At 37.6% G+C, this 25,089-nt stretch overlaps 3 protein-coding genes across 4 annotated transcripts; 1 reads left to right on the forward strand and 2 right to left on the reverse strand.

Moving 5' to 3' along the window:
- Positions 1–2,808: 2,808 nt before the first annotated feature.
- Positions 2,809–6,169, reverse strand: LOC121783081 (EIN3-binding F-box protein 1-like). The gene is made up of 2 exons (XM_042181134.1): positions 5,900–6,169; positions 2,809–5,414 (listed from the first exon to the last, which is right to left on the reverse strand). The coding sequence occupies exons 1-2, from the start codon at positions 5,922–5,924 to the stop codon at positions 3,466–3,468; spliced, it is 1,974 nt and encodes a 657-aa protein (XP_042037068.1). The 5' UTR covers positions 5,925–6,169; the 3' UTR covers positions 2,809–3,465.
- A 1,790-nt stretch (positions 6,170–7,959) lies between these two features.
- On the reverse strand, positions 7,960–14,210 carry LOC121780985. 2 transcript variants are annotated; one of them, XM_042178653.1, is made up of 5 exons: positions 13,848–14,210; positions 8,751–9,007; positions 8,395–8,482; positions 8,259–8,325; positions 7,960–8,185 (listed from the first exon to the last, which is right to left on the reverse strand). In XM_042178653.1, the coding sequence occupies exons 1-5, from the start codon at positions 13,850–13,852 to the stop codon at positions 8,132–8,134; spliced, it is 471 nt and encodes a 156-aa protein (XP_042034587.1). In that variant the 5' UTR covers positions 13,853–14,210; the 3' UTR covers positions 7,960–8,131. The 2 variants fall into 2 exon arrangements, with proteins under 2 accessions (XP_042034587.1, XP_042034586.1); XM_042178652.1 differs by having other exon boundaries at positions 8,751–9,012; positions 13,848–14,209.
- Positions 14,211–18,240: 4,030 nt separating this feature from the next.
- Positions 18,241–20,655, forward strand: LOC121781607 (protein FAR1-RELATED SEQUENCE 5-like). The gene is made up of 4 exons (XM_042179334.1): positions 18,241–18,914; positions 19,158–19,995; positions 20,083–20,179; positions 20,252–20,655. The coding sequence occupies exons 1-4, from the start codon at positions 18,241–18,243 to the stop codon at positions 20,653–20,655; spliced, it is 2,013 nt and encodes a 670-aa protein (XP_042035268.1).
- Positions 20,656–25,089: the final 4,434 nt, after the last annotated feature.

Below are 25,089 nucleotides of genomic sequence, written 5' to 3' on the forward strand. Positions count from 1 at the left end.
TGTAAAAAATGGACACACGGTCCATTAATTTTTTACTACATTTCTTAATTAAAACTCGTGTCAAGTCAAACGGTTTTCAAGACACTTTCCAAGTTCTATGTCTTTAAGATTAGTCTACAGCCATCTTGACTATTTTTTTTTATAATTCAGGTATAAAAATTACAATTCCACAATTTTCCTTGAAATTAACATTGGCAAAAAACATTATCAATTTTAACCTCCACTATTAAATCACCTCACGAGTTTGATATCATATCATCGGTCTATAGTTTAAGGTGGTTTGGATATGACTGTGATGTTGGAATGGTCTATAGTCTAAGGTGGTTTGGATATGACTGTGATGTTGGAATATATATAAACTGGGATTTGATGGAACAACGAGTAACAGCTATATCAATTTTGTTAATTATACACACAGATTTGCCCCTCCTCATATTTTATTATACACACAGATATCATCCAATATAAATTTTATTTCATGTTATCTCTCGTTAAATGCCCCTCCTCAAATTCTTAAAATTTCTTCATATATTAATTTGCCTCTTTCCCTACAAATTCCTCCGCTCTCGTTGTTGATAGTCAGCAGCAATCAAGTTCAAATCAGCCATTTCAAGCTTGTTGAGTATTGCTTAACTTGCTCCTAATTTATATCTAAATATATGTTCAAAGTGGAAATTTTGAGGATTCTATTTCGCTATGCTGTAGGTTTGTCCTCTTCACTCTTGTGTTACTTCAAAGGCTATATATTAAAATTATTTGAATCTAAACCTATATCAATTTTGTTAATTAACATCCAAAATTTGTCTTGTATATTTATCCAAACAAACTTTTTGCTTCTAGTTCTAACAATATATTTTCGTTCATATTTAATGGTTTCGTAAATATTTAATGGTCAATTGCATTTTTATGGCACAAGATTTTAGTAAAATGAAAGGTTTTTTGCCTTAAAAACTATAAACTTTCCCCGAATTTTGGTTTTTCCCACCAACTTTAAAATTGGTTTTTAAAACCACGAACTTTTGATTAGTTTGTTATTTTCCAACCCGGCCCGAATACCAAATCTCCGGTGCAAATTGACCAACGTGGACAGCCGGAAATATGACCTGGAAACCGATTTCAATGAATTTCTGGTGATGCAATCTGCAATTCAGCTCCTCAATCCGCAATTCTCGAGCTTGTTCTTCACCGAGAGCTCCTCAATCCGCAAATCTCACCAAACGCACTGCCGCCATCTCTTTCTCATCTCTGCCTTATTCTCTCTCACAGCCGCGCGCAGCACTGCCGCCTCCGCGGAATTCAAGTCAGTTTGAGCGATCAGATGCAGCCGCATCCGTTCCCATCTCTTGCTGCTCACGTCTAGTCTCCATTCTTCGTCCATCTTTGGCGCCTTGGATCTGGTTGCTGGTTTCGTAGACGACGCCGCTGACGATGCGGCTGAGGCGGTCGAGGTCGGAGTAGTTGAGGGGGGAGGAAGGTGGGGGAGTGGGGGCACTGGAATTTGGAGATGCCTCATGAAGGGTGAGAAATGGGAATATGACAAAGATGAAGGATAAGAAATGAGAATATAACAAAGACGAAGGATGGGAAATGGGGTTATGGCAAAATAGAATAAGACATGTGGCATTGTCAAATAGGACCTTACTTATGATTTTATTGTCAAATAGGATTAAAAGTGACACATAGATCAGTCGGGTTTCACCTTTGATCCGCCGTGGGAAGAAGCAAACGAATAAAAAGTTCGTGGTTTTAAAAACCAATCTTAAAGTTGGTGGGAAAAACCAGAATTCGAGGAAAGTTTATGGTTTTTAAAGCCAAAAACCCTAAAATGAATAGAGAATTTAGTAAAAGAGATGGAAAAAAAGTATAGATGATGATATTTCCATTTTAGGACAATCAGAAAAGGAAAATATCATTTTGAATCAGACAGATGATTACTTTTTTTAAAAAATGTGGAATAACTTAAAATATTTTTTCGGAAGTTTTAATAGAAGAAATTTGCAAAAAATTTCGATTTTGTTTGAAGAATCATTTGTACAAAAACCATTACTCTTTATCCACCTTTACATGCAACTACTCACAACCCTTTACCCCTGTTATATACACCTACATACATACATACAAATTTTTGAGAAAACACAAAATTATGCTGAATGATTTCACATACCTAAATACAGCTAATAAAGATATAACGATATATGTATTTGTTTAGCGTTAGAGTGGATATAATAATGCCTAAGGCCATAGGACTCAGATTCAAATACACCGTGATAATTCAAATGTTCTGTTTGTTATCCATACGAGAGAAGTGTCCTTGTTTAACAAGTTAATCAAATTTTCTATTTGTAATCCATAGATCCATAGGAGAGAAGTGAATAAATATTCTATTTGTCATCCACGTGAGAGAAGTGTGAAACGTGCATGTTTAACAATTAAATCTGAGTTTCCGATTTGTGATGAGAGATAAATCCATTTGTGATTAGAGATCAATCCATATGTGAGAGAGATCAATTCACACACACGTGAGAAAGATAATAAATTTTCTATTTGTGATCCCTATGTAAGAAGAGATGTATATTTTTTATTTGTCATATCCATATGAGAGAACCGTAAAACATGGTTGTTTAACTATGAAGAGAAGTGTGGAACTTCAAAGTTTCTATTTGTGATTCATACGAGAGAGAACACTTTTGAACTTTAGTCTTGTCTTGTTTATATTGTGATTTGTTTGACATATTTGATGATCTTATAAAACACATAAATCACTCACTTTATGTATACTCGAACACGTGGAAACGACGTCGTAGAATGTACAGACACAAAACCAAAAAAGGGGATTTTATTACCAAAACATAGAAGCAAAGCGAAATACATATATATGAGCAAGTACATGAACAAGGTTGCAAAAGTGACATCTCACAACAATAGAAGCCTGCAAAACTAGGGCTTGGAAAAACTAAAAAACAATCCCTTCTTCAAAACCTGAGGAAGAAGAGATCATCAAGGCAGGCAGGCTCAGAAACCATATTGCCCCACAGCCAAAGCCCACGCAAACAGGTGCACAAACGCCACAAAGCAACCGCAAAACAACCCTAAACATAGACACAAGATGCACTAAAAAAGTTTCCACGGCTGCAAGCTTCCATCCGAGCAACATGGCCAACCACCACTGCTCGGGCAGAAACCTAAAAAAGTTCGTCCGAAAAGATGACAAGCCCAGCTACCAGCATCAGCCACAAAACAGAACCCTCTTTCCATTACTCGGAAGAGACGGCCTTAAAAACAGCATGAGAAGCTGCAAAAAGTGTGGCCGCTGGAAAAAAAAGAAAGAGACGCTGGCCTGGACCCGTAGACGAATCATGATGGACCCAAAAACCTTCTAATAATACCTTTTGCTAATCAAGAAACCTTCTAATAATTTCTTGATTTTGTAAAATCAAGAAATTGTATTCATGATTTTTCTGCATCTTAAGAAAGTATGTCACACCTCCACATCTGCTCAAGAAGTAAACTAATAGCAGCAGAGCTGATTCCATGGCAGAGCTGAATGTTGAGCCCCACCAGAGTCGTGCCGAGTGTTTTCAAGAATGGAAAACTCTTGTCCGACACCAACGAGCAGCCCGCGAGAGAGAGCACCTGCAAGCTCAGCTTCCCGGCCCTAGCCAAGAGGGCAACACCCGAATCCGTTACCCTGCAGCCAGAGACATCAAGCTCACGCAGAACTGAGCAGTTCGTTGCGATTGACATCAAACTCACATCAGTGATGCCGCTGACTCTTACAAGATTCACAACCTCCAGAGTTTCCCCGTGAAGGGTAGCGATCCCTGCAACCAGGCTGTCAGTTAGGTTTACACATCCACTCAGATTAACCTTAACCAGACCAGCCTCCGGCCTCTGACTGAGAGGGAGGAGGCCGGCATCAGTTACTCCTTCAAGGCCAATAAGATCCACGTGTGTTAGTTTAGGGCACAGCCGAACCAACACGTTCATGCCAGAATCACCGAACCCTGGGCAGTTATGGATAGCCAACGATCTCAGAGACGTGCAAAGAGAGCTCAATGGGAATCCAAAGTTCAAGTCTTTGAGCCCTAAGCAATTGGACAGAGCAAGTGCCTTCAACTTCCCCCCACAGCTAGCAAGAATGCCGAAAACCCCACACTGAGTAATCCTATGGGTCTCGTCGAGCTTAATGCTCTCAAGTGATGAAGCAACTCTGGAAAATGACACAACCCCGTTGTCAGACACAAGAGCACATCTCCGGAGGCAAAACACCTTCAGATCCGGGCTGCCTTTACCAATAGCTTCAAGACCCGCATCAGTAACTCCTTGGCACGAAATAATCGATAAACATTTCAGATTTTTCAAACCTTGACCCTCACCCATCACCCAGAAGCCCCTCTCATTCACATTGTGGAGGCCAACAAGAGAAAGATCAGTCATTGCACTCCCATAGTGCCCAATTACAGCAAGAGACACATCACTGATGTTGAGTCCCTGAAGATTAGCTTTGGTTAGGACGTGTCCAGCTGCAGAAAACAGACCAGCAATCCCCTGGTCACCAACAAGGGCGCAATTTTTAACCATGATCGACTCTAGGTTGGGGCAGTAATGGCCCAAAGCTTTCAAGCTCTCATCACCAATGTTTGAGCAAGACTCTAGCTTAACTGATCTTAGATTGGGGCAGTTCATGGCAACTGCGATCACGGCCTTATCAGTGATAGCCGGGCAATGGGAGAGGTCTAGCTTCTCGAGAGAACGACAACCAGTTGCTATTGCAGACAACCCTTCATCACTAACAGAGGATATGTTCCACAGAGAAAGAACCCCCAAAGAAGGGCAACCACGCGACACAGCCTTCAATCCAATGTCTGTCAATCTACGAGTGCAAGCATTTCCACGGATGGATAGCTTTCCCAAACCTCCACGGCTTGCACTTCCAACAGAAATCGCAGCCAGTCTCACATCCGAGGCCTTCTTCCCTTCCAAGCACCTCGATAGATAACCCTGATGGTCAACGTCAACACATTCCTCATCATTGATATCGACGAATTCAACCTTTCCTTTAGGCTTAGCAGACTCATCAGCCTTCTTACAATCAGATACAATCTCAGGCTCCATGGTCTGAGCAACAGAGCTGCATATCTCATCCGCACAGATGCTGCTCAAAAGCATGAGCCAACGCTTGGACACAGAGGAGCAGACGCTCCTCTCTTCGCCTCCAAGCCGTCTGAAGATCTCAAACAGACACTCATCAGGAAGAACTTCGATAAAAGGCTGCTCCTTCGGATATTCACTAACAACAAAGGGAGCATTGACACGAGATCTCTTGGATGGAGGAAAATAGACATCGACATGATTCCCAAGAGACAAAAAGGGTCTTGATTCTTTGGATTTTTGGAACACAAACCCATTATCACCTGAAAGCACAGATTTAGGCAACCATGTCAAAAAATGTTCGCAAGAACTTGAGGTTTTCATCACCTCAGTGATCAAAACTGAGTGTTTCATCTCACCCTCAACCAAATTATTAGCATATTTAACAAATCAAGTTTGCAGTCAACCATAGGAGATTGCTAAAGTACAATTTGCAGTTACATCTCAAGATTTATGTGCAAGAAACAAAATTAGGCTTTTCCCCCTTTATATGGATGAGCTTCAGATACTAGCAGCAATCTTGAAATTACAAACACAAGCATAAATAGACTAGGAATTAAATTCAATCAATGGACTAAATATCTTCATACAGCTAACAAATTAGGAAGATTAAACAAAAGTTACTTCTCCCAAAACAGCACCAAACACAACCTAAAGATATAAGCTAGGCAAAGACTCAATTTTTATCCTTTATAACGCACAAAACCATAATATAAGCTCAAAACTCACAAAAGCTGAGAGTCCATACCACTAAAATCAAAAACTTTAGACATGGGAATGCTGTGAAAGCTCCAAAGAAGTCAATTTGAAGCCCAAAACCGATCAGATCAATCAACAAAAAGAATGCCAGCAGAGCCCCAATAAACACTGAATGCATCAGAGGGGAAAAAACAATTAAAATCGTCAAGAAATCCTATTGATAGGGCAAAAAGGAGCAGAGGAGATTGGTGGAAATGGGAAATGCAGATGCATGAGTTAATGTTAATGTATTGTGCATTATGTATATTAAAAACACAAAGTGTGTGGGTGTGGTGTAATATCTCTCGCATATCTTTTGTTGTGAATTTGTGTGGGCCCGCATTCTCTCTCTTCTTTAAAAAATAAAGAGATATGGGATTAAGATTACATACAAATGCAATGTACCAAATTTGTTGTTATGTTCAATGTTTCTTCTATTCATTTATTTCATAATTTTTTAAATTTTGCAAGATCGCCAAATCCATTGAAAAAATTTTAAATAGAAAAAAATTCTTTATTTTATTAATTCCTATTTATTTATTTCGTTTGTTACACAATGCACAAGAGGCTAATGGTTTCCCAGAAAGTTTTGTATTCTATTAACTATATACTATAATCGTTTATTTAATCCCAATTTTATTATTTTGACAAAGTAGTTAAATCCACGTAAAATTTATACTAGATCTACCATTATTTTATATATGGTAGTATGAAACTCAAATAAATGGTTGTAAAATTGAACAATACTTTCATAATTTCATTTATGTAACCACATTTACTTGCATGTTTACTTACATTTTTATTTTTTTTTAACTCAGGGTTCTCACACCTTATGAAATTATTGATACTTTGAATTAGAGAATTTAGATTCAAGCTAAAAGAGTTCTTATTTATTTTTTTTAGGTGGTGGAAACGAGTAATTACATAATTGAAGAATTGAGCTAAGCACTCAATACAATAAAAGGAAATATATAGAGAAAATGAAATCCTAACCACAATATCATAACATTCAAAACAATACAATAATAACAATATTATATGCATATGTATATATAGCTTTTGGTTTGGATAAAAACACGTGGATTCCTCATTCATCTATGCTCCATATTTTTGGATTAAATATCTCATATTGACTTGATATACTTAAATTTAGTAAAAAAATTAAATGAAGTATTAGTAGAATTTGAATTCTACATTTTTATATACTAGCACTATAATAAAATTGAGTGAGTCAAATTAGTGTAATGTGTGATTAATTTTTAAAAAATTAAAGTAAATTGATGCATTTAATTAATAATGTGTATTTCAAAATGGTTATATTGAAATGTGATAGTTAATGGGGGCAGTGAGTATTATTTTTCATATTTATATCGTTGCCCTCCAATTATTATATTAATATAGTTTGTGCTAGTTATAGTTTACACTCTTAGACTATATTTATCTTCTTAACTAGTAGTACTAATTAATCAGACTTGGATGAATATTTTTTACCAGATGCATGCTACTAAAGAATCTCCATCGTAAATTGGTAAAAACATCTTAATATATATTTAAATCTTGATTGTTCATTCCACACGTCAGTTGGCAAATTAATTAAGTTGATACACCAAATAAGGAGAAACTGCACAAACTCCGGTCATGTGGGGAAAAGGTTTAATAATGCAATCCTACTTAAAATAAGTGGAAATTAATATTGTTTAATAATGCCATAATATGAAACGAATCAGAATCTACAATTGAATAAACATTTCAAATTGTATTGTTGTTATGAATGTGGCTATGTTCCTATAGTATAATCATAGTACCATGCTACTTCTTTTCTTGGTTTGGTTGAATAGAAAACAATAAACCGAGATCCAAATTATCTTCTAGGATGTCGTTCGGTTGTCATGACTAATATCATGAGACTATCCATCTAAGATTAAGTTGAAGGGTTCAATCTTATGAACCAAACATGATACATATTTAATCATAAGATTTAATCTTGACAACCGAACACCCCCTAGGTGAATATTAGATGAAACAATCTGAACCACACACCACAGAAGAGCATAAACTAGAGAGGAGAGGTTGTGTTTTAAAGTGAATATGAATAACATGGGAAAAGAAAACAAGCTAATTACAAACTTATGGCAAAGTTGGGAGCTTTATAGACCAAAGAGGAAACAACTTATGTTTTATAGCTTTGGATTACACACACACACACACATATATTTATATCCATCTCAATTGCCATTAGTCATCAATCATAAAGCCCTTCTTGCTCCCAAACGTCAACTAGGAAATCCACCATTTCCTGTTCCATTTCAACCATTTCACACAAACAAGATTTATACAACCAACTTCACTCTCTAGAATAGAAAACTAACCGGCAATGGGATGGGTTGGGGGAATGGCTTGTTGGTTCCTAGCAAACTCTCATACGTAGCGTTGAAACTGCACAATCAACGCATTCATATGCTTTAACCGTCTCTTTATTTTAAGCCAGCAAACACAACTACTTACCTCAATTTAGGCTCTTGCGCTTGTCCTGGTTCCTGGGGTCCTTTGTTTCCTACCCACTGCTGCCTCGTTTCATTCCACAGAAGAAGACCTTCAAAAGATAAGCCAGAGAATGAAAAAAAAAACCTAGGCAGCAAACGAGCACAATACACCATCACCAAAACTATTTCACATATAAAACCAAGTCCAAATATAACTCAGTTACTCAATGCAGATGATGGAAATGTGACTAATCACTTTGGAATCGAAGAGCTTGTTGTTCATTCAGCCAACTGTTGTTACAAATACTTCATAAACTTAAGCATAGTATGAAGCACGAATGTGATGACTGAAGGGCAAAACGATGTAAAAGAACTTGCCATGATTTACGAATTCGGAGGAGCTGCTTGTGCCGCCGGTGCTACTATTAGTATCAAGTGTTTGGTTTGAAGTGCTGATTGACGAGACACTTCTATAAGATGGAAAGGCACTATTATCCATATCACCCGAACTGGGGCTCCAAAAGTCCTCGGTTAAACTATGTTGCTTCACGCGCTGGCCTTGAATCTTGAGCCCCTTAGATGGCTCATCCACAGAAATTACAAACGGTGGCTTGGTACAACATCCAAGACAACCTCTGCTCTGTTACAAATTAGGTTTGTCACCATACATATGATTAGTGTATCAGCGGAAACTATCACGAAATAAGACATAAAACTAATAGATTTTTCCAACACATAGCAGCCAAAAATTGGATTTCGTGCACCCGTACTCCCCTTGGCAAAAACTAAATAACATAAGTAGAGATCTTGGAATGCTTATAGATATATTTGTGTTTTGGGTGATGCACGGGCTGTAGCATTATTCTCCATATTTGAGAAAGTGCATTTGCATTGCAGACAAATATTGAAAATTTAAATGAGAGAAATTTAAATTAAAGAAACTGACTGCATAGTTGGAGGCAGTCAACGAAGGCAATGTTTGGCTCAATAAAACATTTAAGTGAATCATTCCAGAAAAACAAGAATAACATGCTTAGCACAAATTTAATGTATCTCAGAATTTAGAATTTAGCATGAACGTATCCTTCAGTAGCATTAGGCATGAGTGACTAAAAAGTGGAAAAAATATGAATATGACAATCAATCCAACAATCTAGAACTGTAGCACACGACACTGGTGGCAGTTAATCATGTACCCAAGGTACAAGATGTAAAACAGTCATTAATCTTGATTTTAAGAAAGGTTAAACAAAACGTTAAGGAAAAATTTCACTCACAGGATTGAACTAAAACTAAGCAATCCAATTTAACCAATCAAAGCAAATTATCACAATAATGTTAAAAGCTCATTGCACTCTCTTACAAGGAAAACTTCTCTATACTTATTCTTCAACTTTTCCATAATCAGTCGAAGAATGCTTCAAAGTAATTTCTAGAGAAAGAAGAGGCCTTTCTGCTCAAGTTTTCATCTCTACAAGCAAGCACCCATCATACATAATTGCCAACGTATTCTAATCACACTCGATCCCATTCACAAATGCCTTCTCATGGATATATAATGAAAAACAACCGAGAGACTTCCATGTATTACTAAAACAAACTATCCTTCAAACAAGCAAAGCATGATGCAAAAGAAAGAGACAAGCAAAAACTTTCTGTTCGCACACACTATTGTTGCTTGCTTAATAGAGAAGCAAGAGTAAGATTCCATACCACAAAAGGAAGAACAGAAGTAATACATTAAATTATTAACTAAAATAGTGAACCCAAAACTCCCAAGAGAAAAGTTCCTACAATTCTTATTCGAAACATCTATTTTATTCCTCATGCTGGCCCTATATTCCAGAATAAGGCCAATTCCACAGACAGAAATAAACACATCCCAATCTTGAGCAATTTTAGTCATTTTTTAGCTTCAAAGAAAATTCCCCATTTTTCATCTTCCCACCAAAATTAAACTCAAGAGGAACATAAATAACCAGCTAAATAAACCAATCATTCATCAAAAACCACACATTTATGAATTTTCTACTAGAAAAAATTGATCAATCATTCAAGACCCCATACAGAAGTACCTGGTACAGACTAGGGCGGCTGGGATATGAACAGCCACCGAAGAAGGCACCGGAACTTGACCGGAGAACTCACCGGCAGTTACAGAGTATTGAGAGAGGGAGATAAGAGAGAAAACGATATTTCATTTCATTAATTGGTTACCTATTGAAGAAGAGTACAATGCTATTTATAGAGGATTATCTATTCTACTTAATAACCACCTAATTAACTAGCTAATTCTCTTAATTGGCTTGCTGCTAACTAATTCCTTTAACTGCACTTAACCAAATCTAACTGCCTCAACAAACTCTACTCCTTTTTATGTATCAAATCATCCCACCCGAAATCAACCTTGCCCTCAAGGTTGAAAATCTGAATATTTCCCGCAGCAAATTGTTGAAACATTCCTTTGAAAACCTGAAAGACGCGCTCCGTGCGATGCTTCGGTTCTTCAATCTTATGCGGAGCTGATTCAATTTCCCCATTCCCACGATTCCCGAGTTTGAGAATGGTCTCCCAGAGCTGGAAGAACAATTTTCTTTGGCCCAACTTCGAACAACCAACCTCGTAAACTTCGAATGATTCTTGTAGCGACCCACCTTTCCTTCTTCCTAAGCTGATCACACTATCAGAAGTGTGAACTCTAGAAAGAGCATCTTTCTCAATCACAACTTTTTGGACTGAACTGTAGGATCTGCTAGCTATATCCCGCGTGCCCTCCTTCAGCAATATTTGATGATTATGATCTCTAAATGGAGGTAGAGATGCTGGCTCGTTAAAGACTACCTCATGGCCTTCCAAAAATAGAGCAACAACATCATCTACAATCATATTACTCCCAGAGCGAGCAGTCAAGTGAATGCAGTTGTAGCTGCTGCTCATCCTTCACAGTATAAGTAACAAAACTGAACATCACTGCATTGAGTAAGTATTTTATCCAAGCTCTTACTTGAAATGGACTGTAACTGACCCTGAGCACATCCTCTCAGCACATGTGTCATGCCTTGATAACTAAAACTCAATAGACAGATTCTTGAAGTGTCATGCCTTGATAACTAAAACTCAATAGACAGATTCTTGAAGTCCCACTGAGTAGTGCCCAAATTTTCTAACCATTGAAATCCCAAGACCATATCACAATTCCCCAACGGCAGCAATAACACATCAGTTGTGAAGAAGGTGTTCTGCAAAGACCATTTTACACCCCTACATAAAGAGTCACAGCTCCAGCTGTTCCCATCAGCTACTGCCACTCTTACCGGTTTAACTTGCATAATTCTCAGCCCGGAATAAACCTTGACCTCAAGTTCCAGCTCTTCAAAAATCCGCAAGACTCTTTCAGTGTGATGTTTAGGCTCCACAACTATTATAGGATGATGCTCCCAATTGTGAGCATATGGACTCTTTCCAGTTAGAAGCATCCATAGCATAACCTCATAGATAAAAACATTGTCCTTGTGATTGTATAGCTTCTGCCTAAAAACCTCTGATGCAAATCCTTGAAAATTTCAGCTTCTGCAGTCATAATTCCCAGCTGAACCAGCACTTGAGCACCACCAAAAACAGCAGCATTAACAGTCATTAGCACTTTGTTTTTATCCATCCAAAGGTTAGCAACCTTCAAGCCCCTATGGACTATGGTATTTTGATGCAAATAGCTCATTCCTTCAGTGACATCAATTGTAATTTTCAACGTGCCTGGAAGCTTGAGGATACTCTTTTGATTTTGCAGATCATCGAACACCCTACCACTTGACATAAATTCAGTAACGAGACATGGGGGTGGAGCCAGGCAGACAACCTGAGATATCAACTCTTGTTTAACTAACTGGTGCTTGAAGTTCCTCTTCCCCCTCTCCACCGAACGAAACCGACTCTCATCACCTTGTAGAGCAAATGGTCTTCAACATGAATTCTACTATGTTTGTCCCCATTCTGAAAGATGACTTCAAAACCAACTACCTCATTGAGGATAGTACCAGAAGCAAACGGAGAGAGAATATCATTCCCAAACATTCTCATCAAATACAACAGGCACCTCTCTGTTTTATAGAAGTGCTCCCTTGCAACTTGAAGTATTCGTGTCGTGCGATGTCTTGGTTCCTCAATCCACTTGTGTAGCACCTTTGGAGCTGTGTGTATAGCATCTGGTACCATAGCATTCATATCCCTGAGGCTTTCTTGTGTATCTTTAAGCAATTCATCTCTGAAATTCAAGTATTTCTTCCAACCTCCAAACTCCAAGTGAGGAGCAGGTACACGTGACAACAAATCGGCTCCTTTGACCTCTGCCACTGCAAGGCCTTCTGCCCTCGGATAGCCGACGAGGTTGTGTCCGACGTCAAGAAACTTCCCTTGCAACACACCAATCGACTTATTCCACACAACATCATCCACATCAACATCATCCATTTCAGGATTGGACCCTCCACCAAGTGTAGATGATGAGTTCTTGCTGAGTTGTATCGCAATTTCTGGAGCTGTAATTGAATGAAGCTCTTCCTTAAACTTGAGGGAGTTGAATTTTTCTTGAGCTGCGAATGATGTTGAATTCATCAACTCAAAGTTTCCTTCAAACGAGGATTCCTTCTCCTTCAAATTCATCACCATTCCCGTTTCGGTCTGTTCTAACCAAACCTTCTCCGTCACTTCCACGTTCTCATAGCTGCCTTCAGAGGAGAATTCTTCCCCCTTCAATTTCATCACCATCTCATTTTCAATCTCTGCCATATACACCTCATCCTTCACTTCCAAATCAGCATAATAAATTCCTCTAAAATTCAAAGATGACTCTTGTAGTCTAGCCAAAGCAAATGCGTGAACAAGGGATTTAGGCCTGAACATCCTAACTCAATTCTGTATGTGATAATGCAATCCACTCACAAAAAGATGCACAGCATACGATTCATTGATCTCAACCTTTGCTAACAATGTTTTGAAGTGATTGAGATAGTCAGAGACCATACCTACTTGTTTGAGGCTCCGTAATTCTACGGTGGAATTAGAGAAATAGGGGCTACCGGTCGAACAAGGTAACTGATACCACTTGGTACAGACTAGGGCGGCTGGGATCTGAACAGCCACCGAAGAAGGCACCGGAACTTGACCGGAGAACTCACCGGCAGTTACAGAGTATTGAGAGAGGGAGATAAGAGAGAAAACGATATTTCATTTCTTTAATTGGTTACCTATTGAAGAAGAGTACAATGCTATTTATAGAGGATTATCTATTCTACTTAATAACCACCTAATTAACTAGCTAATTCTCTTAATTGGCTTGCTGCTAACTAATTCCTTTTAACTGCACTTCACCAAATCTAACTGCCTCAACAAACTCTACACCTTTTTATGTATCAGACTATCAGTACCTCTCTCACACACACACACAATCAAATAGGAGGTAGAGCTGAAAGAACTGACCCCATGCATGCAATCAGCTGAGAAACCCAGGAGAAATTGATCAACACCAATACTTCATCCAAAGGTGAAGCTACTGCTACATTAATAAAAACTTGGAAAAATCATTCCTTTCCAAATGCCCAGATCTAAACATCCACCCAATTATAGAGCCCACTAATCTGTGATCCAAAACAAACAAAAAAATTGATCAATCAATCAAACATTAAAATAGAGAATTGACAAAACCCATAGGCAATTGGCTGATTATCCTTTTGATCTGATCAACCAGCTACTTCATTGGTTGTTGGTTCTCGACTACAGTAGCAGAAAAGGCGTCGCGAGTAGAGTGGAAAGAGAGACGTAGGTGCTTTGTGGTACGAGAGGGTGTGACTTGTCAGATGGAATTACAGAATTGCCCCTGTTAGGTTGACTCATTATTGAATATGTACTTTGTTCCGATACAAGAGCATCACTAATCCCGGCGCATCTAGTCCCCTCGACGTTACCATTTCCCTGAAAAAGGTCAACCACAACTCCTATAATTTTGCAGGCCTCAACTATTACACTGTAATATTTTCAACTACAAGTTATTTTACTTGTAAAATAGAAAGCGTTGAATAATTAAAATAAGAAAAATTTATTTTTCAGTCGAAAATAAAAGATTACAAACCCTAGAAATACAAAATTACAGATCCTAGAAAAAAAATTACAAACCCTATAAATTAAAAATTACAAATCCTAGAAAATAAAAAATTATAAATACAGTTAGAATAAAGTGAGAAATTGGTGGAAGAATATTTAACAGATGGTATATAAATAGGCAAAAATTTGAAATTAAAAAAAATTGGGGGTTCGGGTCCGGCCCGAACACCCCATAACCCTGGGTCGGGCATCAACCAGGGGCGGCCCCGGGACTCTCCCCCGTCCTCAGGCGCGGCCCAGACCTCTCCACCGCCACCTCCAATGCTACTAGCCCTAGGCCGGACCCTAGGTGCGGACGTGCGGTCCGACCCCAATTTTTTTTTCATTGTTAATATTGCTCTAATTGCACTTTTAATAAAGTCTATATATATAGGGTAGTGATCTATGGCAAACACTCCTTAAGCAAATAACTAGAGGACAAATCATAGCCACAAGATCAAAAAAATCAAGGGCTAATATTAATTTTCGAATTTAATGAGATATTAGCTCCCTCAATCACAAATTTACTCCATAATAACAAGTCAGGGGTATTTTGGTCATTGCACAGCGAATTAAATCCAATTTTGAAAATTGAATTCAAACTGTGTCGCGTCTTCTTCTCTTCTTCTCTCTTCTCCTCTTCTCGTCGCAGTTGGCGGTGTCGCAGAAGAGAGTTTTGGTGGCGACAATGGCGGTTGCCGAAACCGTCTTCGCTCTCATCGGTAGCTCAGCCGCGCAGGAAGGTCCCGCACCGGCGCTGGCTTCCGTCGCTCGCCGTCGCCGTAGCTTCGTTCGTCGTCGGCGCGGCGCTCAGGACCTGAGTTTTTATTTTCCTTTCTAGGCTATGGCGGAGTGTGTATGTAATATATATTGATTTGCGGTGTTTGGGGGTTTGGATCAGTTGAATTGCTGTGTTTGGGGTTTTAGAAATTCTTTTTCGGTTTGTAATATTCATTCGATATTTTTATGTGTGACTTCTAACAGTGTGTATCACACTATTAGATATTCATACTGTGCATTTGATGTTAATTAGGATAAGTAGTATAAAATTGCCATTTTCTCCAAATCATATTGCCCGTAAGTTCTTACCAATTTTGATATTATTATATTGATTTCATTACTTATTTTGTTGTTGTTGTTTATACTATAAGAGTGATGTGTTTTGTAAACAAGAGTGAAGTAAAATCACAATAAGAGTGATGTGTTTTGTAAACAAGAGTGAAGTAAAGTCAGGCTACGAGTGATGTGTTTTGTGAACAAGAGTGAAGTAAAATCTGAGTAAGAGTGATGTGTTTTGTGAATAAGAGTGAAGTAAAATCTGAGTAAGAGTGATGTGTTTTGTGAACAAGAGTGAAGTAAAATCTGAGTAAGAGTGATGTGTTTTGTGAACAAGAGTGAAGTAAAATCTGAGTAAGAGTGATGTGTTTTGTGAACAAGAGTGAAGTAAAACCTGAGTAAGAGTGATGTGTTTTATGAACAAGAGTGAAGTAAAACCTGAGTAAGAGTGATGTAAAATGATGTCATTAGACAATAAAGGTATGGTAGGAAACAACCTCTTTGTGGTTTGGATGACTGTTTAGACTGGAGCTTAGCACTAAACAACAGTGAGATCTTGCGAGTTGATTCAATTAAAAGCTATATCAAGCTACCCAGTGCCAATGAATTAAGGTTACCATGCACAAAGTTTGGGTGATCAATTTCAGAAACTTTCTTACAAAGTTGATCACTTGATCTACAGTGAATTTATAAATTTATCATCGCATGTTCTTCTTGCATGCATGCTTTACCTAAAATAATTAAAACACTAGCACACACGAATTCATGAGAACAAAGAAGCTCCCGCATAAGCTCATATGACTGGTTTACTTAACAATTAATGTAAACCACATCGAAAGTGTTGGGTTCCACAGCCCTCACAAAACGCAATTTGAGGAGACTTGTTTACCAAGCAAAGAGTGATGTGTTTTGTGAACAAGAGTGAAGTAAAATCTGAGTAAGAGTGATGTGTTTTGTGAACAAGAGTGAAGTAAAATCTGAGTAAGAGTGATGTGTTTTGTGAACAAGAGTGAAGTAAAATCTGAGTAAGAGTGATGTGTTTTGTAAACAAGAGTGATTTGTTTTGTAAACAAGAGTGAAGTATTCAAAATCCACTTCAATTTGACAATTTCTCCATTGAGAAACACCACGGCTCTTTTAGCATGCACTTCTCTTATCAAGGTTATGGATTCATCAACTCAGACATACATCTAAGCATCCAATTTCTGATCAAGTTATAATTATTTTTGGAGAATTACACCAGCCATATACCTAATTCAACTAGTACATAGGAAGAAAATCCTAAAACTGATATTAGAATCCTTGAATAATTTTCAATCCCAATCCATTTCGGTAGAAATTACTAATTAATTTTTTTTACTTAAATCATTTTCGAGCTAAAGCCGAGCGAAAGCGGAAAGAAAAAATGTTATCTCCACTTAGAAAATATATAATGCATAATTGTTCCAGCATACAACGCCGGAGCCGAAGAAGTCGACGAGATCACCGACGGCGGCGGTGCAGCCGTCGGAGACGTCTGAGAAGGCGTCAGAGACGTCTGAGAAGGCGTCGGAGTGGGCGGAGCCTGCGGCAGCTCCGCCACAGAGACAGCTAGCGCGGCGCATGACTTTCGTAAGATTGGATTCACGGTGATTATATGTTATTCATGAATTCACATTGATGTATTGAATTCCCAAAATGCCCCTGGACAAGTTTTTTTTCATAAAAATCTGAAAGTTTGTTTAAGCCATAGGATTAATTTGGAGTATTAAAATGTGTGGCTGAGATTTGTTCTCTAGTTATACACTTAAGATTAGTTATATATTGATCACTACTATATATATATATATATATATATATATATATAGGATTTGGTTCAAATACTAACTATTTAGGGAAATAACTAATACCATCTTAATAGCCGTTTGATCTGGGTGATCTCATGGCCTTAAATTGATACAAACTAATAATTACTAAATATTTAAAATTAAGAAAAAATCAGACAAGGATAATTATGTAAATCTAAATTAGTGACTGTTACTAAATCCCATAATTGTCTCTTCCTTTCCATTTTAATTATGATTCCACGATTTGTCTCCATTAATTCACATATTTGACGTCTACCTACAAATACAACTCATATTCCTACACAGAAATCTCATCACATTCCTCTCTCTTTTCGTGTCTTTCTGCCAGGAACTCCAACTTCACGGTAATCGTATGCTATCTCTTTTAATGTTCTTCATTGTCTTGAACCATGATTCTTTATTGTGTCTTTATTTTCTTTATCATATTCTTCCTACCTTCATATATTTTTGCGTTCTATGCAATTGTCTATTGTTTCACATCGAAAGTTGCCGTTCTATTCAAACGCGTGGTTGTTAGTCGGTGAGTTTTCTCACTGCCAGAAAATTGATTCTTTTTTCTGGTCTTTTCTGGTCTGACAGATTCTAGCTAATCTTTTCTCACTATAAAAACGAAAATGGACAGATTCATTCATCTTTTCCTTCATTTGATATAGTTTGGTGTACACTGATTGTTGGCCAGATTCTAGGTTGATATATTTGTTTCCATATGATGACATTTTTTGTATGTGTGTTGATGTATTGTTAGTCTTTTACGTTGCTTTCTAGATACATTGCTATTTGTCTTGCGTCGTACATAGTACTCATGTTTTTATATTTACTGTCAGGCAGTTATGGTCATCCCCGAATGCAAAGACAGTTTGAAGCCTGTTGTTGGCATGGTCTTTAAATCAATTCAAGATGCACGTTCGTTCTATGTTGAATATGCTCGAGATGCTGGTTTTGAGACTCGAAAATTTAGTCACAAAGCATCGGGGGATGTTGTTACGTGGCTGTATATGGTGTGCAGTAGGGAGGGTATAAAGAGGACACTAGAATTTGATGCAGTTAATGCCCGACAAGGTTTTGCAAACAGACATAGACGTGGATCAAAGAGATGTGGATGCAATGCAAAGTTAACGTTCAAGTTTGTCTCCGAAGGTGGGGTTGCTTGGTATGTTGTTCACAACTTTATTGAGGAGCACAACCACTCTATGGTGGAGAATCAACATAAGCTATACATGAAATCGAATCGTCAACTAGATCAACTACATTCGAAATTCATTGAAGATTGTATGAAAGCCAACATTGGTCCCACAATGACATTTAATCTATTAAGAGAGGTGTTGGGCGGATATGATTCGGTTGGTTGCACCGTAACGGACATCAAGAATTGTGTTCGTGACATGAAAGAACATCTGAAAGAGGTTGATGCTCAATTGATTATGAATAAAATGAGTAAGAAGAAAGAATCATGCCCAGGCTTTCACTATGTGTTTGAGGTAGACTCCAATGACAAATTGACAAGGTTATTTTGGTGTGATGCCGTGTCAAGAAAAAATTACCATATGTTTGGCGATGTGGTTGCGTTCGATACTACGTACTCGACTAACAGGTCGACCCCACCCTCACATTTTGTTTATGTTATGCACATATGTCACTACTCCATTTTATTCCTTGATTTTGCATATATGCACTGCTGCATTTATAATTATAATACCGTTCGCATTGACTTTACTTCAATTGTACTGATTTTGTTTTGAACAAGAAGGTACTGTATGATATTTGGTCCTTTCACGGGTAAAGACAATCATGGTTGCCCTGTAACCTTTGCGGCTGGATTTTTATCCAATGAGAGTAACGAATCATTTTCATGGTTATTCAAGCAGCTTGTTGAATGCATGGGTGTAGCCCCTAAAATGATAATTACAGATCAGGATCGGGGCATGAGACTTGCTATTGAACTAGTGTTGCCAGATACAAGACACCGGTGGTGTATGTGGCACATTATGCTCAAACTTGCGGATAAAGTACCTAAAAAACTTCATGCAGATGAGTTTTTTAAGAAAGATTTGAATGCTTGTGTTTGGTCTGAATTGTTAGAACCTGCTGAATTTGAGGAATCGTGGAATAATGTAATCACACAATATGGTTTGGAAAATGTGTCATGGTTCAAGAAAATGTTTGAAGATAGAACATTTTGGATTCCTGCGTACTTCAGAGATTTTCCAATGGCCTCTTTATTGAAGACAACATCAATATCTGAAGCAGAGAATAGCTTCTTCAAAAGGTACTCAAAACCTCGATTCTATTTTGCTGAATTCGTTATGCAGTACGATAAAGCGTTAGATGCTCAAAGGAATAAGTCAGAGAGACTCGATTATTTCGATTCCACAATTGTTCCAATACTTGCAACAAAATTACCATTCGAGGAACATGCAGCTACAATATATACCGACAAAATGTTTAAAGATGTTCAGGCTAAAATTGTTGAGGCTTATCATAGCTGTAACATGGTTGATATGTCCGTTCAGTCAAGCAACAAAGTTTACAGAGTTTCAGACGGTAGTCGCAATACCTTTAACGTCAACCATGAAGTTGGAGCTGAGGTGTATAGTTGTGAATGCAAGTTGTACTCAAGGCTTGGTATTTTATGCAGTCACATATTTTTTGTTTTCAAAAATACTAATGTGCAGCAAATTCCCGAGCAATATTTTGGATCACGATGGCTGAAGAGGCCCTTACTAAAGGTCGTACATGGTTTTCCAAGATACGAGTTTGAAATGACTGAAGGTACTTTTTTTTATCTGTGATGTCCTGATATCTTTACTAAACTGTATTGACATTTTTCAATGGTATGAACAGCTCCAAAAGTTGACGCTAAACGGAATGCAATCACCAAGATGCACAAAACATATTACCGTTTAGCTCAAAAGGCCGAGTCCCACATCGATGATGTCAATGCACTCATAACTGGACTGGAGAGGCTTGGTCTGGAACTATTTGGTGATGAAGGGTTAGCAGTGCCTTCTTTGGATAAGGGAAAGAGGATTGAAAATGTGTTTGGTGATCCAATACCGGATGCTATCAATGTTCACCCACCTGATGTTGTGCATACCAAGGGTTCTGGAAGCCGGAAGGTGTCAAAGAAAGAAGCGGCTATCAGGCAAATGAATAAACCTCTGCGACGTTGCAAGAAATGTCGCGAACTGGTGAGGCATGATTCAAGAAACTGTGGCAAAGAGAAAGAGAAAAACAAAAACAAGTGACAATGTTAAGGATTTTTATTTCAATTTTTCCTTGATTTTGTTGCCCCATTTTTCTATTCGTCTCGTCTCTTTATACAGTTCCTTGGATATTTTTTTCGTTTATTGCTTCTTTGGATTTTTCAACAAGTACTCATATGGTTTGTTTGGTTGCCTCTATTTTCAATTATAGAGTTTAACTGCTATTTGGTCAATTGTGTTGTTCAGTATAAAGTTCAATGCAAAAATGTGCAAATATCTAAACTCTTTTTTGACTTGTATGTACATCAATGTTGTTCAATGCAAACATCAATCCAATCCAATCCAATTCAAATTTCAATGCTAAAATGTGCAAATATCTAACTGCTATTTTGTGTTGTCTATACGTCAACGTTGTTCAGTATAAAGTTCAATGCAAAAATGTGCAAATATCTAAACTCTTTTTTTATTTGTATGTACATCAATGTTGTTCAATGCAAATATCAATCCAGTCTTATGCAAATATCAATCCAATCCAGTTCAAATATCATGTCTTGTTTTATGGAGCTGTAGAACTATTTTGTCGTTTCCGATAATTTTCTTGTGCGCTCTGCACACCAATATTGTTCAAGATTAATTTGACTGTAAAACTATCAAAACATCTCTGCGTTTTTAAGTTGTTTGTAAATCAATGTTCTTTAATTTTAGTATCAATTTAAAATTTTATAATTACCAATGCACTTCGAATACAATATGACCACTGACATTATTCCCAATAAAATATGAATTGTTGCATGGAGCATAAAAATGACGTGTTGCTATATTAATAGTACACAATGTAGACACAAATTCCTTAAAAAAGTTGCATATAATAATCATCATGTAAAACACATCATCCGAAAAATAACAACAGAAAACAGCATCTTCATAATAACAGCCAAAAAGACCATCTAGAATTCAAAACAAATGATCTAGAAGATCAGACACACTGGAGAACTAACATAATTAAATCAACTTTCACTTAGGCTTCTTGCACATCAAATCTGCTACAAGCTTATCTATCTTGGTCCTCTTCTCTTTATTATCCTTGAAATATTTCTTCAGACAATCCCTAACGTCAACAGAATGGTAATTGAAGTATGTCGTCAGCAAGGCCTTGCAGTATTTACCGCGCATATTCTGCAGATTCTTCATAGATATGTTTGCAAGCCCCGTATGCCAATCCTTCACCTTTTGGCCCATATATGTTTCCATGTGCCGCATTAAGAATATAGCAGCATCATCCTTGCCTCCAGTACCTTGCCACGACATATTTATGATCCGAATTTCGCACCCTTTGATTATGCTTGCTAGCATTTTATGTTTCTTACCCTCAAGATATGAACAAAAAAATATTGCTGCAAAAGAATAAAATGACTTCACTGTTATACTGAATTGATGATTGATATCAAGAAATATGCTACAAAATATCAATACATCAATGAATGTACATACCAGTAACTCAATGTCGTCACCATACTTGCTATGATCTTTCAATCCATTGGATGGGGTGCAGCTGTCAATTATGTCCATTTTTTCAGTCTTCAGTCCAAAACTAATAAGGTAATAATGTCGTCTGGAGTACATAGGAAAAAGCACCTAATATACAAGGGACAGATGGATTAACTAAAGACGATAGATATTGAAGAAAAGCTAAATAAGTATTGACTTAAAAGGTATTTACCATATCGCTCGCATTCCAATTGAAATGTGTGAGATTCTGGACATGAGAATCAACACTTTCACATAAATCATGAAATCCAGTAGCACGATCCCAATCGCGAGTATGTTTCAGGAAACTGTGCAGCTGCAATTAATATGTATTTCAGTAACTTTATAGATTTGTTTGGTTTTACTTTTAGCATAGTGGTTCACATACACATGGGAAAGTGGTCATGAACACCCGTGACGGTGACGACGGTGCTCGATAAAATTCCATGTTGTTCAAGTATGACGACCAGGAGTCAACCACCTTCTCAAAAACATGGCTATGAGGTTTCATTGAGAGCATCTGTATCTTTGTTAGTAGGACGATGTCGTCGAAATAAACCTCCATGTTGTTGTATACGAGCCAGTAAATTTAGTAAATCAATAAATCAACAACAATAACTCAAATGTCAACATTAATAGAAAACTATGTCAATAGGACGGGATGTAAATGTAAATTCCAAATTATCTTACTCATTTTCTCCTTGAGTCCACACCAACCAGTAGTACATGTCTCTTTCTTCGCTACTCAGTTTTATCGTAATCGGTACAGCCCTTTCATTGAAAGGTGAGCACAAAGCTGGACTCTTACGCTTCGTAGCACGCTTCCGAACCCCTCGCACCAGCTCTTCAGATTTTGGAGGCGCCTGAGGTCAAAGAGTTATAATCAGAAAATAAGAACTTTAGAGAAACAAATTTGTAATATCTTTAACCTCCATTGCAATCTTGTCTGTTGTCTGATGTCTATCTTGATATTCTGATACTTCCAAAGTTGGTCCATGTGCCTTTTCTTTCCCTTTCTCGACAACCAAAGCCTGTTGATGTTCCAAACATATAATCAAGTCTGTGTGGTCGTGCTCGAGCTGTTGAAGTTTAAAAAAATAACGCAAACACTGTAAACTTAAAACCGCCACACGATAACTTTTACTATGTTGTATTACCCTCTTGCTATGTCATGAACAATTGAATTTGTCAATTTAATTGCGTTGGCAATCTCAGCATTTGTTCCCTTCTCATGACACAAAGACTCGTCCTACACGGATGTTTCCGACAACATCAACAAAATAAATATTACATATCAATATAGTCATTCACTTCAACACAATACGAAAACGTAGACTGCTATGTGTAATACGTCCTATCAAGCTTATGCCGTCAGATTTATTCACGTTTGGTATTGTATGCATACCACCAGCCATTGTACTTAGAGTATGATTTGCAACACCTTTTGCGATGACCTCAGCACCATTGTTCCCAACAGTCATATCCGGTTCCATATTACATTCCTAAACATCATTTGTCAACAAATATACGTTAAAACTTTTTTTTGCTTTTAGTAAGTCTTCTAACTATACTTACATATTCAGTTAGGCTTGCAACAAGTAGGTGATGTGCTTCAATGTCATTGTCAGACCATCCCCCTTAAAGATATGAAATGGTTTCAACATCAATTCAACTTTATAATTTTTTATACAAACTAATTGCATTGATGTTGTACTGATACTGCCCTGATATTGAAATTACTAACCGTTGCCTCTATCAACACGTCATCATTTTTGTGTTTCTCATGAATAAGAACTTCGTTTACAGACACGAGTCCTCCATTGCCACCACCAATGTCAGCTCCGGCATATAAATCCTTACAATTCATCAAAAACACCATATATTAATCAATATCAACCTGTATGTTGCATAATGATACAAGCATTAGCAAAAGTATATTTTTAGACAGACAAACACTACACTTACTTGTGTGAACCCCATGCCCAAACTAAAACTTGGGAACTCGTGTCTTTTGTCTAACAACTCCTCAGCCCCCTTCAAGAGCGCATCTAATGTCTCGGACCATTGACTACCATGACACTCTTCCTGTGACATTGATTGTGTGCGGGTGCCCACTGGATTTGTGTTTTGTTCAATTGTTGTATCAGCTATACCGAATGCCCTCCTCATCATGTCCCATATCATTTTGAAATAGTCCGAACTTCGTATTTCTACAAGAGTATCCTTCAGTACTTGCATTAGATTGATCACAGCATCAACCACCTTAATGGTACCATTTGTCCCAGATAGGTGTGTCATATTTCCCGGATAATCAGTTGGTTGTTTTCTACTCTGTCTTTCGCTTAAACCGCCGTCAACGAATTCAGCCCTAGACTTGTCTTGACGTTTGTCAAACTATTCATCTAAATATCCCTTGCCATAAGACCCGTCCTTTTTTTCTGTTTCATGCCGCTCTTTCAAAAAACCTTCAGTCCATCCTTTGACCGTAGGATAGCAACGTGGCACAGGTCGTTGGCCATGGACAATTCGATCAACATAGCAACACTGACAAAATATAATTAAAGTATATAACATCAACACAATGCGAGATTATAATCAACACAACATTATACGCATGTCAACACAAGGAAATACTGAATTTAATTTGGGAGCTTACCACCAAAAAAACAATTGGACCACTAAATGTTGCCGTTTTGTGTTCCTTCCAATGTCTATGCGTTTTAAGCAGAACAGAAATCATATACCCACACCAATTGACACGACGAAAATCTGTAATATCTTCGATGAAATGTAATATTTTTGGCCTAACATAGCCACACGCCGACGTCTCAATTAATGCAGACTCCAACAAAATTAGAAAAAGCTTTTTAAACCAAGCTCCACCTTCAACGTCCTTCAACATCTCCTCTGCAACCTTACTAGCTTTAACGTTTGGTCTTTTTATACCAA

This window comes from Salvia splendens, chromosome 20, assembly GCF_004379255.2.
Source record: "Salvia splendens isolate huo1 chromosome 20, SspV2, whole genome shotgun sequence".
Classification (NCBI taxonomy): domain Eukaryota; kingdom Viridiplantae; phylum Streptophyta; class Magnoliopsida; order Lamiales; family Lamiaceae; genus Salvia; species Salvia splendens.

Coding starts and splice junctions, on each gene's coding strand:
- LOC121781607 (XM_042179334.1), top strand. CDS start 18,241: ATGGTCATCCCCGAATGCAAAGACAGTTTGAAGCCTGTTGTTGGCATG. Junction 19,996..20,082: donor ACCATGAAGTTGGAGCTGAG/GTGTATAGTTGT, acceptor ACTAATGTGCAG/CAAATTCCCGAGCAATATTT. Junction 20,180..20,251: donor CGAGTTTGAAATGACTGAAG/GTACTTTTTTTT, acceptor TGGTATGAACAG/CTCCAAAAGTTGACGCTAAA.
- LOC121783081 (XM_042181134.1), bottom strand. CDS start 5,924: ATGTCTAAAGTTTTTGATTTTAGTG. Junction 5,415..5,899: donor TAAAGTTTTTGATTTTAGTG/GTATGGACTCTC, acceptor CTGTGCTTTCAG/GTGATAATGGGTTTGTGTTC.
- LOC121780985 (XM_042178652.1), bottom strand. Junction 8,483..8,750: donor CTCCGAATTCGTAAATCATG/GCAAGTTCTTTT, acceptor TATCTTTTGAAG/GTCTTCTTCTGTGGAATGAA. Junction 8,186..8,258: donor CCCAACCCATCCCATTGCCG/GTTAGTTTTCTA, acceptor GAAATGGAACAG/GAAATGGTGGATTTCCTAGT.